We start from the raw sequence: 13906 nt of genomic DNA on the forward strand, positions 1-13906 counted from the left end.
TCGAGAGCTTACTTTGGCACCTGTGGACCGAAGATGGCATCAAAGTCGTCATCTATCTCCAGCTTGTTGGTGACGGAAGGAAGTTCCTCCACTTGGCGGTAGAACTTGGAAAAAGTTTCGTCTTCGAGGGTCATCACTTCCTTTACCTTCTTTTCCGTCACTGTGATGGTTGCTTCTGGCAGTCCAGACACTGAGGACAGACAGAAAGAGGCGACTCTTTAAAACCCACAAAAATACAGATTTTTTTTTGACAGATAATGGAAATTATTCACTTTCTTTTTGACTTTTAACTGGTGTTTTAACAAGCCCCACTAATAACAACCAACCATTCTGTGTGAGGGCTTTATCTAACACATAATTAGACAAATTTCATTTATCTTAGGTGTCTAACATGATGCTATGGACACAGTCCGCAGTACATGGTTTAGCTGTGGCCTACTGTCTTCTATTACAGGTTGCACGCTGACCTGCACGGGATGAATATGGATCAGATTGTCACACAAGCCCACTCAGAAACGTCTGAGTGAAAAGATCAAAGTTTACCTGGTTCTTCAATATTTAAAAAGAACAGTTTTGCAGCAACTCCTGAAAGGAAAACCAACTGCTCCATGTCAAATGTTGCTTTTGTAGAAAATAGTTTGATATCACTTGTATCGTCTAAAGAAGAAAAGATAGTTTCTGCAGCTATCAGCTTCCATACCTACATGTAAGCATGCACCATTGATACTCATGTCTGTGAAGGACTCACTTTTATTGTTGAGCTTGCCCAGGAATGACTCCAATTTATCCAGCTTCATGTCTGACTCCAGGTTCAGATCTGGCATGGCCTTGATTTCTGCACACACACACACACACACACACGACAGAGCCAACAAAGTGTTTGATTTTAGGTGAAAAGGAAAGCGACATGAGGTTCTGCTCGTACATGTCTCGACTAATGTTGCTTCTGTTGACTGAATAATGAGTATAATGGAAAGTTACAGTCACAATGCCGTGAATCTAAACATGGTCACAAGCACTTCCAAGGCCTCTGAATGTGAACTCTTCAGCACCTCAGACTCATGCACATTAATCCAGGTGACTGCCTTCCCCTGGGCTACGTTCTATTAGGCTTTACAAGCCAATAGAAGTCTCACAGCAACACGAGTCACATTAGTGTTGGTGATATTGGTGGTTTGGATGAGCGGCGTGATAAATGGCAAAAAAGACAAAAAGAGTAAACCTTCAGTATCAGACATCTGTTCCATGTCTTTGGAAAGAAAAGCAAAAACAGAATAACACAAACGTTTTAGCACCTACGCAACATGAGCTCAGAGGCTAACGAGGTAACGAAGTCGTGTCATTAATTTAAATCAGATTTAAGCAATGGCTGAACCCTTAAAGTCCTGAAAAACCCTCCTGAAACCATCTGTTAACATGAAAGCAGGCTCTAGCAGGGAAATACAGAAATGAAGTGCAACTGACCATCCTGTGGTTTAGAGATGGCAATGTTGCCATTCTTGGGTTTGGACGGCACAGGATTCTGAAGAGCAGCCGGGGGGGCCAGACCTGCAGGAACAGAGACGTACAGATACATGTGATGACTCAGGTACAATCTGAAGGGCAAGGGCTGTTTGTGATTTTAGTAAAAACACAAATTCATTTGTTTTCATAGTTTCACAGGCAGATGCAGTACTATCAGTTTGTAGGTTCACACAGAAAGCAACAGGTGTGGGTGTGTTTGCATGTGTTGTATGTTACAGAGCTCTGGAATAATAAGCAGGAATAGTTAATGAAACTGTCCATCGTTTGCCACGTCAGGGTAAGTGCACAGCTAATGCGGAGAGCTCCAACCATTAAATCATTTTCTGCTTCAGCGAAGGCCTTGGAGCAGCTACTCTGGGCTGATGGAGGGAAAACGAGAGTCATTCTCCTCAAGCTGCTAGCTGTGGAGCAAGCTTTTTTTAAGCAGAGGCTGAGGCTGACGTTAAGTCTTTATTGCTCTGCAGCAGTGCATAACGAGCACAGGTATGCCAGTGGAAAGTGAGTGTTTTTGCCCTCTGACCTTTCTTCACCATGCGTGCAGCCACAGTGAACTGGGTCGAGTCATTGGCAGCTCCGTGGCCTTTGGACTTCCAGGATTCCTCTCGGGCCACGATCAGCTGCTTCCTCTCCTCAATGGACATGTGAGCCTCGATCCTCTGAGACTCCATCTCTGCCTCTGCTAACCTCTGAGAAAAGAGGGAGGACAAGTCAGTGTCAAGTGTAAGAGAACACTTCTCAGGTGCCTTACTGCATCATTTGTAATGCGCGATGCATTCCAGGGAGCATTTTGTGAATGGGTAACCCATCACATCCCTGCATTTATTTAAATGTCCTTCATAAAAGTGCTTGCTATACAAACTCAAAGCCCACAGGACAAATATGGCCCTTTCCAAATTGTCATGTGGCCACAAAATCTTTTAAGACTGTTTATAAATTTTACCCTGCTTAGCTGAAGCTGCACAACGATCATTAAGCACCACATTTGGAGTCTTACGCCAAATTAAACAGCGTTTCCTGTACTTTCATGGAAGTAAACAGACTGTTGATAACAAGGTCAGAAAGTCTCCAGAGACGTGGGAGACCGAACGCTTCTCGGCATCGACCCACGGATCCATTTGCTGAGATATAAACTCAGTTTTATCAAATAACGGCCTCTAATTCTATTCTGCCCGCAAGCAGAGGTTTGGAGTCGTAGAGGCGCTGCAGAAAGCTGCTGAACTGTAACGCAAAATACGTGTTGGATCCAAATGGCAATGAAGAAGGACAAAAAGCTGCAGTTTATTCACAGCTTTCAGGCATTTATGCACAGAAACTTGATTCCAGAAGATTCGGCTGTACAGTGCAGCTAACTTGCTCTGTTAAAGCTGTAATGTAAAGACAATGATTTTATAAACACCACCAGTCTCCTAGTAGCTGTAATATTCAGGCTTTTGATTAACGCTGTGGTCAGCAGGGCTGTGAGGTGAGGAAGCGAGGTTGTTGGGCTAAATGGCACGTCCATTAAGATGCCTGGATGTGGGTTTTATCTGGACAAAAATCAACAACATTTTGGGGAAATGCCAGATGTGATTCTCATTTTTGAGTGTGGCCTTTGAGTTTGACACACCTGTTCAAACTGCACTCATCACTAAAATCTACCCATCAAAATGGACACAGTACTGCATCTTTTGCAGTCTGTTGTTTATGAATGTGGGAAACATTTAAACACACAAAGTGCCCAAATACACAAAGAGTACACACAGAGAAAATGAGGAAATCTTTGCCTCACACAGCGCTAAAGTCATTCACCTCTATTTGAACAACATTAAGAAATGACACATGACTGTGTGGGTGTTTAAAGTAACTCGTGACAGTAAAATGGAAGAAGTCTACTGAATATAGCAGACTGCAACTCATGGTGCTGGAGCTTTGATTGCTGTGTTTGTGTGGAGGCTGCCAGCGGTGAGGGGGAGGGGGAGGAATTGGCCAGAAAGCTGTGTATAGCTTCGAAAGGGTCACCTTTCGTCTCCAGGGGTGTTTTTCATCCACCTGCACGGGTCTGCGAGATCTGATGGCCTTCACAACCAGAGGGATGGATGAGGAAGGTAAGAAAAGATGAGGATTATGGATGAAAAGACGGAAGAAAAGATCCAAGCTCTGCACAAGCACGAGAAGCTGCAGGGCTGCCATGCTGGCCCTGTGCTGATAACGATGTGCGACTTATATCAATATCAGTGTGCTAGTGCCTGAATGGTTTTGCCTCCCATACACCACAGTGGATTTTAAATCAAAAAAAGTGCAGACTTCAGCTCTAATTCACCAATTACCAGTTCATTAATTAACACATTAATAATGCATATTAACCACAGTGATGTGGCTAAGGAGCAAAGTTGTAGAGTAGGGTTTGTAATGTGTGAGTTTAGTGAAGCAGGTGTGTGAGCAAGTACAACAAGCAATGCAAGGCAGCAAGACCTGTTGACACGTCCTACCTGGCTGGCTGATTCGGTTGCATTGGAAGGAGGCTCAGGAGGAGTAGAGAAAGTAGCAGCAAACACTGGCTCCTATGGAAGCCACAGAAATAGGAAATGTACACATACACATGAAAGGGATGATCAGGAGTACAGCAGCTGCAGGGGTGTCGCTGGGATTTTAGAAACACTGGCATCATGCGAAACAATGTATCAGTTTTCTAGTTACATGTAGTGTGAGACTCTTTGCAAAAACAACTGTACAATGAACTCTGCGGCTCTGGAGATTTTTCAACGGCTTTCAGGAAATAACAAGTTGTGTCACAGACGAGGCATTGGGATGATCTCAGTTTGGGGTTAGAGGCTCCAAACTTACAACAGAAAGTCTTCATTCCAGAGTGTGGTGACCAACACGGGAGGGGCCGATGAGGAGCTTGACTTGCATTAGTAAGTAAAGGTCAGGGTATTCTCGCCTGTGTCATATTCAGGGGAGTGTAACAATAAAAAAAAAGAGATAATCTAATTTAAAGTGCACTTCAGTTGCTTTGCAGAAACCTTGTTTTGCTGTAACATTACAACAAAATGCAACAGCAGTTATTTAGACTCAAACCTGTCAGGTATGTTATCCACCACTACCATTCATTCAGTCTGGTTCAAGTGTTGCGGGTGAGCATTGTGTATAAGACAGTCTGATCTCATTTGGTTGAATGGTTCTCATTAATTACCAAAACACTGTTGCCTCAGTGTTTCCCCAAGACGTACAGCTGCCTGCTCTACTCTGTATGCACATGTGCACAATCATGCTCGCTTAGCTGGTTAACTTCACAGTGAGGGTTTAAAAAAGATTCACAATATGGTTCTCATGGACATGTTTACTTTTTCCACTGATTTACCATAAGCTGAATTTAAAGAATTATGTCATGTTTGTGTTTTTACCATTTAAAAAATTTCCACATTAGTGGTTATTGATGGATTCCTTACTTTAGATCATCTATATTCTTTCTTGTTACTTGTATCCACCAATGAAACAAACACATTGTGCAAACAATACACATTAATAATAAATTAATAAAAAATCCCTGCAGCCACATTAATATGCCAAGCCACAGGCCTGAACCACTGGAACAGAGATGAAACTGGAAGCAGATTGAAGCACGCCAAACTGACTCTTGAGATTTTAGACCAACTTTCAGTGAAATCTTACGCCACAAGAAAGATTTGTCATAAATGTGAGTCGATTAGAGAAGCAGAGGTTGCGTGCCAAAGTCAATATGATAAATGGGAAATTTTAAACTCAATTAAATTAGATTCATAGTGTAAGACAGAACAGGAGATTCTAACACAATTATAAATCTGAAACCTGATGAGCAGTGGTGGGATGAGGAACACAGCATAATTACAACAATCAGAATGATTATTAATACAGTTTGTCTTTAAGACACACCCACACGGAGTTCCACCACCAGTACCACCACAAACAGACACACACAAACGTAGCTCTGTGTGTTCCACCAAGGCTAAGAGTTTTCAACAGGAAACAAAGTAAAAGATGGAAAAATGAAAACTAAATGCATTTGACACATACGTGCACACACGTTTGGTTTCTGCACAGGCCTTACCCAAAGCTGGTCGGACACAGCAAACTCGTCAATCATCATCATCGCTTCATCATCCTACAGACGAGCAGCCAAAGAAAAAGGGACAGTTCCCAGCATTCATGTCACACACAGGCCAAAGCACATTACTCCCGCTTCCTGTGAGTCTTTACAGATTCTATACTCCAGGTATGACATCACGTGGGCGAATGGTTAATTTCTAGGTAAATATCAAGTTTGTAGTATGTGTAAAGTAAAAAGAAACAAAGTCCATCAAAAAGCAAAGTTGTCCAAACAGCCTTTATTCTGCTCTACTTGCCGTTTTTCTCTGACTCGGTTCTGTATCTGCTTTATCTGTAGTTTTGCACTTCTTCGATTCAAAACAGGAAACCTGATGAATCATATCTACTCGCTCGGATGAATTGGAGGATGGAAACAAGATGAAAAACATCAACTGCCCTTCCCCTTGACCTGGACTCAGCCATCACTTCAAATTGATTAGGTCTTGAAAGATTTTCCTGATTTAATTAAGACATCATATCTTTAAAAAAAACTAAACAAAAAAACCCCCAGAAAAAGCTTGCACACGATGAATCAAAGCTACGTCGGTAAAGTACTTCCTGACCCTAAATAAACTACTAACCCAAAATGAAAATATGTATGTGTAAAGCTGTCGAGCTGAGCAAACCTTGATAAGCTGCTGGAAACAAAAACAGCTGAATATGTCTAAACAGAGAGGTGCGTGTCCTGTGCCTGACCTAACCCTTCCTTCAAAAACAGAAACGCAGTCAACATGCAGAGGAAAGAAATCAGGTTTATTTTTTTTATTTTAAAAAAGAAAAAGTAAAGGACATGCAAACAGAGACAAACAGAAGAGTGAAAGTTTACATGTAACATGCAGTTAACTAGAAACAAAGGCCTAGCATGACTAAACACAGAGGCTACATTTTACAGTTCAGTTAGTACAACACTCACATGTAACTGAAAGTTTGAACACTTTTCAACTCTCAGAGAAAAGTTAAAAACTCTACAAAGTGCTCTCAGCTTTTCTCTGGAGGGGAAAACCATCTCAGTATGCGAGTCATTCAGGCAACAAATAGGATTAAAATCCAACTTAATTAAGCTTCTTTAATCTTCATAACAAGTATAAAACATACATGAGGCAAATATTAAAAATTTGGAAGTCAAAGGCTGCAAATACTCATGTTCAATCATGTGTTCCAAGTTTTTATGAGTGACTGGCTACTGTTTCCAAGATGTTTTTTTACATTCTACATTTATATACACACACCCTTCAAATTAGATTTAATCATGACTGATTAATTTTCATGTTTGTTCTATTAATATTTTATCGTCATAATGCAAAATAAAACTCTTAAACAGCAGGATTATTCTATGTCAACTCCCCCCAAAACCTATTTAGAGACTTGAGATATCCATTTCAAGTACCAGGTATACTATCACAAATACAGTTATGTATAGTTTAGTACATGGCTACATGTAGTAATTATTAATACATTCATTTGTGCGGGGCTAAATGAATCAGAATTAAGTGAATAGCTTAGGAGGAGTGGCCCTATGAATATCATAGCCTGCGTGCTTTCACTCTTGCTACTCCAGAAACGATTCATCACAACGCGAAACTGCATTTGTGATTGTCAGCCTTGGGATTATATTACTATTATATAAATAGGGTTTCACTATCTATTACAAATCAATAAGCTAAAATGTTGGGATAACGTAAAAGTTACCCAAGTATTTGAACTGCGTGCATTTAATTTCACTGAATTTATGCATTTTTGGCCTAAAATCAAATTGGATTTTAAAGGTTTGACGTATGAAAAAATTAGTATCCTAAAAAAAAAAAAAGGAAAGGACAGAAAAAAATGTTCATGATTGAATAGTGGCAGCCGCAGGCTTCCATATTTAGGAAATAAAAAACGCATGCCCCACGAAGTATTGTGTGACTGATCCAGACACCACAGTATGTAATCTACTGCCAGGATGGAAGACATGCAGATTATCTCTTGATACAGTCCAAGAACAAAAACATGCAACAGCTGCTTGAGACAGAACAGAGAAAAGAGAAAAAGATCAAAAGACACAGACATAGACAAAAACACGGCCTCTCTGTTTAGAGATATTGAAAATTGTTACCATGTTCCTTGTAGCTCTGTTCTACAGAAGTGATTGTTTAAAGGGTATCAGTCTTTGATCAGATTTTTCTTTCTGTACACGTCAGCAATAGAAGATCGAGAACACCTACTGAGCTGCATCATCTCAGAGGCTGACACAGGAAATACTTGCTTTCATAATGCGACACAGTCGATCAAATCAAATTAACCAACTCACTGCATCACTTCTGCATTCAGGTCTTGTGGACATAAAGTAGCAGAGTCAGTCATGAATGCATGCTGCTATGACTACGTGCAAAAACATGAGCGATACAAGGGACAACCTCAGGCTTCTCTGTTGAAGTGCTAATTCAGCAGTGAGCGCTCACGTCAGGTGGTTACCTTCTTCTTGAAGCTCTGCTCCACCTCCCAGAGTTGAGCGTTCTGCTCTGCTGCAGCAATCTTCACCACATCCTGCTTCTTATTGATCCTGTTCCTCCAGTCCTCCTCGCCACTCTTCTTTAACAAGGCGACTCTGAGTGGGGAAGGGGAGAGGATCATGAGCTGTAGCATACAAATAAATGGTAAATGGTAAATGGACTGATTCTTATATAGCGCTTTTCTACTCTCCCGGACTACTCAGAGCGCTCATAATAATAAATAATGTTTTTTAGTTGAGTTTTTTGTAGTTAGAGGACACTTTTCAAAACAAAAAACCGCAACAAATCCTTATTTTGGCTATGTTTTCAAATTTAATCCAGAGCATTTATGGAAAACTTGAGCAATTTGTTTAATAGGTGAGTTTTATGAAGATGATTTTGAGACACTTTGTCAAACGTGACATGACAAACTGTATGTTAAGGATGGCACAAAAGCAACTACACGCTGTGGTTTTAATGAAGAGCCACTGAGTTTGCAGCTGCAGGCAGACTCTTTATTTCCACATGTGCTGAAGAAACACAAAACCTTACTTCCCCAGAGCTTTTAGCCCAACCTGTCACAATAGTAAAGCCAACAAAAAGCAGCCATGCTCCTGCACATTTATGAATGAGAAGACAGCAGACATTAAACAGAGGCAGCGAGCATGTCGTTTAGGAGCTGCAGAGGTAAACAGTGTACAGACAGAGCAATGACAGCTCTGATCCAGTTACACATAAACATTGATTAGAGAAGCCAGTCAGTGTAACAGGAGCTGGAAAAGCAACTCAAACCTCAACCCTGAATTTTTCATCTTTTTAATAAGGAAAACTGGGATTAGGTTTAAGTACTCGACAAGTCTAAAAACCTAAACGTGAGCAAGAACAGAGGTTCAATTATTGAGCTCTCATCTGTGAGCTGGGGCAGACAGGACCAATATATGCAAGAGGTCAGGGTCCTGGCTGTGCCCCACTTGCCCCCCATCACAAGCACCCCCTCTGTGACCCAGCGAGGAAATGTCCTGTTCTGCCCCCAGGGCTACACAGCGAATGCAAAAACAGGATGAAAGCAGCACTCAGTCCAACTTGCAAGCTGTATCTGGGATACAGACCCTTGGTCCAGAGAAATGCTTTGAACGTGGGAACGACACAAATTAGTCAAGACATGGTCAAAGAGTCAGATTTACGAGAAGCACAATAACTGGTACAAACTCCACAGGCTTTAACACCAGTTTACATGCAACTTTATTACATCATCAGTCAGTTTAGAGCATGATTAGTGTCCTATGTCTGCCAGTCAACTAGCACGAACAGCTCAATTATCCCAGTATGACATAACAGGACTTATGTAAGGATTTGCTCAGGAATCCAATACTCAGCTTTAGTTTTGTTATATAACAACAATGAAATGTAATGAAACTCATTCAATAGAAAAAAAAAATCTATAATTTCTTTATCATAGCCAGCATTTTGCTTCTGTTAATACTCCAGACTTCATCCCAGGAAGCTCAACAGTAAAGACAAAAAAAACCCTCTAATACCCTAAAAACTCCTCCCTCTTTGCCCTCATGATGTAATTTTCAGTCATCACATTTTAACCATTCTTAATTTAAAAGTAAAAGAGCTGATCACAAATGAGCTACGACTGATGAATCATATCTGTTATTAACCTCTGTCTCTCTTCCACAGCATGTCTTTATCCTGTCTTCCTTCTCTCACCCCAACCGGTCACAGCAGATGGCCCCGCCCCTCCCTGAGCCTGGTTCTGCCGGAGGTTTCTTCCTGTTAAAAGGGAGTTTTTCCTTCCCACTGTCGCCAAAGTGCTTGCTCATAGGGGGTCATATGATTGTTGGGTTTTTCTCTGTATCTATGAAGCGCCTTGAGGCGACTTTTGTTGTGATTTGGCGCTATATAAATAAAATTGAATTGAATTGAATTGAATGACCATTCATGAATAATGAAACCATTGGTCCTAAGTCATTTAGCATTTTTATGCACCGACGCCTGTTTTCAGTGACCAAGGCATTTTGTCTTGAAATACATGTCTTTTCTTTAAAAAACAAAACAAAGACATTTAAACTTATTTTTATTGTTAATGAATAAAAAGAATAACATGTAGCTAGCAGAGCAAACCGTGATTTCTTTTGCTTTGCTCTTGTAGGATTAATTTACCGAGAAACAGGTAAATGGTATTCTGCAATACGTGAATATGGTCAGACGTGCAGTAAATATATATTAAATCCTATCTTAGCACACTTCCATGCTCACCTCTCTCTGATGGACATGTGTCGGGCCATCATCCTGTCGCTCAGTTCGTCTCCCTGCTCAGGTTGCACCGGGCCAGCTGGGTGTGCGTTGCTGTCTGTGTGCGGGTCTGCTGCTTCGGGGAAGCCAGATGCTGCTCTGGATGTTACCACAGTGGATTCCAGCAGGTCTGTGAGTGTGAGCACACGGAAATAGTGAGAGGAGAGAAAATAAATAAATAAATAAAAATCAGTAACTCAGCAGCAACACCATAAACATTAACTGTGACCGCTTGTATGATCTTTTGAGGAAAATACATTAACTAAGAATCGCTGCGTAGGGTGTAAACCCTTTAACATAACAGTCATCAGAGGTGTCACAGTGCAGACTCAGCATCTCAAAGCAGCATCGCAGCAATCATCTTTCATGCTCACCGAAATAATCCCATCCACCTCGTGAGAAGCAGCAAAGACACTTTTCACAGCTTTAAACATCTCTGCCTCAGCTGTAATCAAATAACCCACACTGGAGACTCAGGTCAACGCACTATTCCTTCCCCCTGCCCCGAAACAAGCTCCACAGTTCCAGTTTGACTGATTTCTATTTTCTGACAAGCCACACGCTGACACAGAGACAGTGAACGGCCCGGTGTTACTGCAGTGCTCAGATACAAAGGAAGCCTGAAAACCACAGTCTGAACTCAACATTTTCACTCAGACACACAGGAAGTGGGGTTGGATTAGAACTTGTTGACGGAAACCGATACCAACTGTTAGCAGAGTTTGCTCTTTAAATGTATAAAACCTATTTTAGTCTTCTGATTAGCCTCACTTTTTTCATTTATTTCTGTTAAACTCCAGTGTTCTACCCAGAAACACTAACTCTGCATGCTTACCAAAATAAGCTTCCCATTTAACACCAGATTAAGTTAATAGTATTAATCCATTCATCCATCCTCTTCAGGGTCTATAACACATATCGCTGTTGAATGCTAATATAGACAAGTTACAGTTCTCATTCTCCTCAAATCTTAATGTAAACTTGGCAAGTTTATAAACTTCAGTAAAGACAGAACAAACAGCAGAGTAGTTCAGGCAATAAAAAGCCGACTGATGCTTTTGAGCTCCTCCTCCTGCTGTTTTCTTACCTCCGCTGGTGGCCCTGCTCCTCTGGCTTTGCTCCTGGCTGTCCTGGAGCCTGTGGCTCTCTGAGCTCCACAGCACTTCCTCTTCTATCGCACTGTCCGGCCGCTGCTGCAGCTGCTCCTCCTCTGCTTCTTCCTCCTCTTCTCTCCTTTCTCTTCCACTCTGGGGCTGGGGCAGTGCTGTCTGCCTGACTGCTCTCTCAGGAGACGGCAACTTCCTCTTCCCCCCTCCCAGATCAATCTGGTCTTCACCTTGGGGCAAAATGTGATGCCTATGGTGATCTGAGGATCCCTGGGACCCCCCGACTGGGCCGTCTGGTTGGCGAGGGGGTAGAGACCTGTCAGAGCTGGGATAGGTGGGCTCCACGCAGGCTGCCGTGGATATGTGGATGTCTCCGGCGTGGTCACTGGACACCGTCCCGCCTGCTCTGAGTGCAGAGGAAGACGAGGAAGATAGGTGGTGTCCAAACCGAGAGCCTGTGCCGTTTTGAAGCTGTGTAATGCAGACAGACAAAGAAGTGGGTCAGTTTGCTACAGAGGCTGAGAAACGGCTCGGGCAAAGTGCACACACAAACAATCGAGAGAATAACGCTGACTAATCACAGCCTGCCTGACTCAGTGCACTTCCTGGGCATCACACAGCAGCCTCTCTTAATGGTCAGCCCACATCACAAAGCCATGCCAGCAGCCGCCGACGCACAACGCATGACAAACAATTTCAGTTTATAACAACTAGGTTCATAATCCATAGAGGAGAACTAACCTGGCACTTCTCCTGAGGAACAAATGACAAGCAACAGAAAGCAGCCATGTCAAGGAAACTTGCAACATGTATCCATCCATTAACTCGCTTTTGCTTCAAATTTCTCTCTCATACTTTCCCCACAATCAAACTTTCAACCCCTGTGGCTGTAGATGGGAGTTGAACTGCTTTTGGTTTCCCTCTTCTTTGTCACAGAGACATCTTTTAAAGCCCACAGACTCGCTGATATGTGTGCTTCATCCATCCACGCCTCTTTATTGATGTGGGGATGATGACTCAGAGCTTTATCACAAGCTGGGCCATGCAACGTACATTCAGAATGAAATCACACCAATGTGGAGACGAGCCAAAAAAGCGTGTTGTTCACAGAAATGCACGGTCATTTCTGAGAAGAGTGCTCCCGCTGTGTCAGCCTCCACTGATGCAGGCAAGTGGTGGCCGGTGACTGTTCAGAGGAAGCTTACTTGTAGGTCTTCTACCAGACTGTCACACAGCTCCTGCTCATCACTGAGGTCTACGTCTGAGAGCTCCTGGAGCAGAAACACCAGCATGCTGCAGTTCTTGTTTCATGGATTTTCTACTTGAGTAACAGGAGTTTAATTATAACCCCTGAAAACCCACTGACTAACAGATAACATGTCATCATTGCAACTTCTCTCAATTTCTCCACCTTTAAATGTTTTTTTCCCTTTTCCATATATCATCACTTCGGTGCTCTGACATTTCTTCAATTTTCAGTGAACACTAGAATAATTCCTCATCCATGCCCACTTGAAACTCTGTTAACATTCATTACCCTTAAACAGCAATCTGCTCCCAGAGCTGGACAGCAGCTTTTTAGTTACATCATCATTTATATTCATTAACAGAATTTTCACTTTTCCTCTTGTGTTCTCTAAAAATATTAATTCACGTACTCTGTGCATAAGACACTGGATTGACCGAGTAAGTCATGACACATACACCCCTGTAAATACCTCTATTGCCCCTTCTGAGGGTTTTTTGCCCTTTCCTCATTTGATATTCCTGCAAACTCTTTTTTTACATGTGCATGATGTGATTTAACAAACACTAACACTGAGAGTGAATGTGTACAGTAAGAAAGCAAAGTTCTGAGGTCTTCTCCCAGTGAACCAAAGCACTGGACAAACAAAGTGACCTTGCTGCTTCCCCACCTGTTCCATATCTCCCAGTGTGATGGGCTGTGTCTGGTAGCGAGCGTTGGCCCTCCGCTGCCGCGTGTCCCCTCTTGTATGGGTGACCCTGGTTGGGGGCTGAGCCAGCCGGTTGAACAGCGCCATCTTTTCAGCCAAGCTGAGGGTGCAGAGGTCAGGCTCCTCCTGAGTCTCGCTCTGCTTTGTATTTTTTTCTTTTAGTGATGACGTCTGCGTCGGGCCCCGGATCTCCTTGGTATCCTGCGCCCGCCGGGCCTCCCTCACTTGCTCATGGGCAACAGCACTTTGCTGTGAGGATGCCTGCAGGCTGGGTAGGGGAGAAGACATCCAAGAGACAAAGAGGGAGAAGAAAACGGAGACTTCTGTAAGCTTGTGGGGAGCTCATGCAAGCCAGCGAGTGGCATGTCAGAGAGAGGATGCGGGTCTGTGTGCATTTTCTGACAGCCAATAAAAGTTGCCAACACAGAGCTAAAAAGGTTTGCTA

The 13906-nt window shown here is 42.5% G+C and overlaps 1 protein-coding gene across 3 annotated transcripts in view; it reads right to left on the minus strand.

Moving 5' to 3' along the window:
* The window catches only part of svila (supervillin a), a 51693-nt gene that overhangs the window by 16177 nt on the left and 21610 nt on the right, over positions 1-13906 (minus strand). For 2 of the 3 annotated variants that reach the window (XM_087845917.1, XM_087845916.1), the window contains 12 exons: positions 13423-13729; positions 12712-12777; positions 11488-11977; positions 10365-10530; positions 8083-8215; positions 5591-5644; positions 3993-4064; positions 3523-3579; positions 2045-2210; positions 1465-1548; positions 749-835; positions 13-190 (listed from right to left, as the gene is read on the minus strand). In XM_087845917.1, coding sequence (XP_087702043.1) covers positions 13-190; positions 749-835; positions 1465-1548; positions 2045-2210; positions 3523-3579; positions 3993-4064; positions 5591-5644; positions 8083-8215; positions 10365-10530; positions 11488-11977; positions 12712-12777; positions 13423-13729 — 1860 coding nt within the window. The remainder of the gene's footprint in view (positions 1-12; positions 191-748; positions 836-1464; positions 1549-2044; positions 2211-3522; positions 3580-3992; positions 4065-5590; positions 5645-8082; positions 8216-10364; positions 10531-11487; positions 11978-12711; positions 12778-13422; positions 13730-13906) is intronic. The other variant, XM_087845918.1, reaches the window with a different exon arrangement.

This window comes from Neolamprologus brichardi, chromosome 9 (assembly GCF_056152115.1).
Source record: "Neolamprologus brichardi isolate AB-2024 chromosome 9, ASM5615211v1, whole genome shotgun sequence".
Taxonomy (NCBI): domain Eukaryota; kingdom Metazoa; phylum Chordata; class Actinopteri; order Cichliformes; family Cichlidae; genus Neolamprologus; species Neolamprologus brichardi.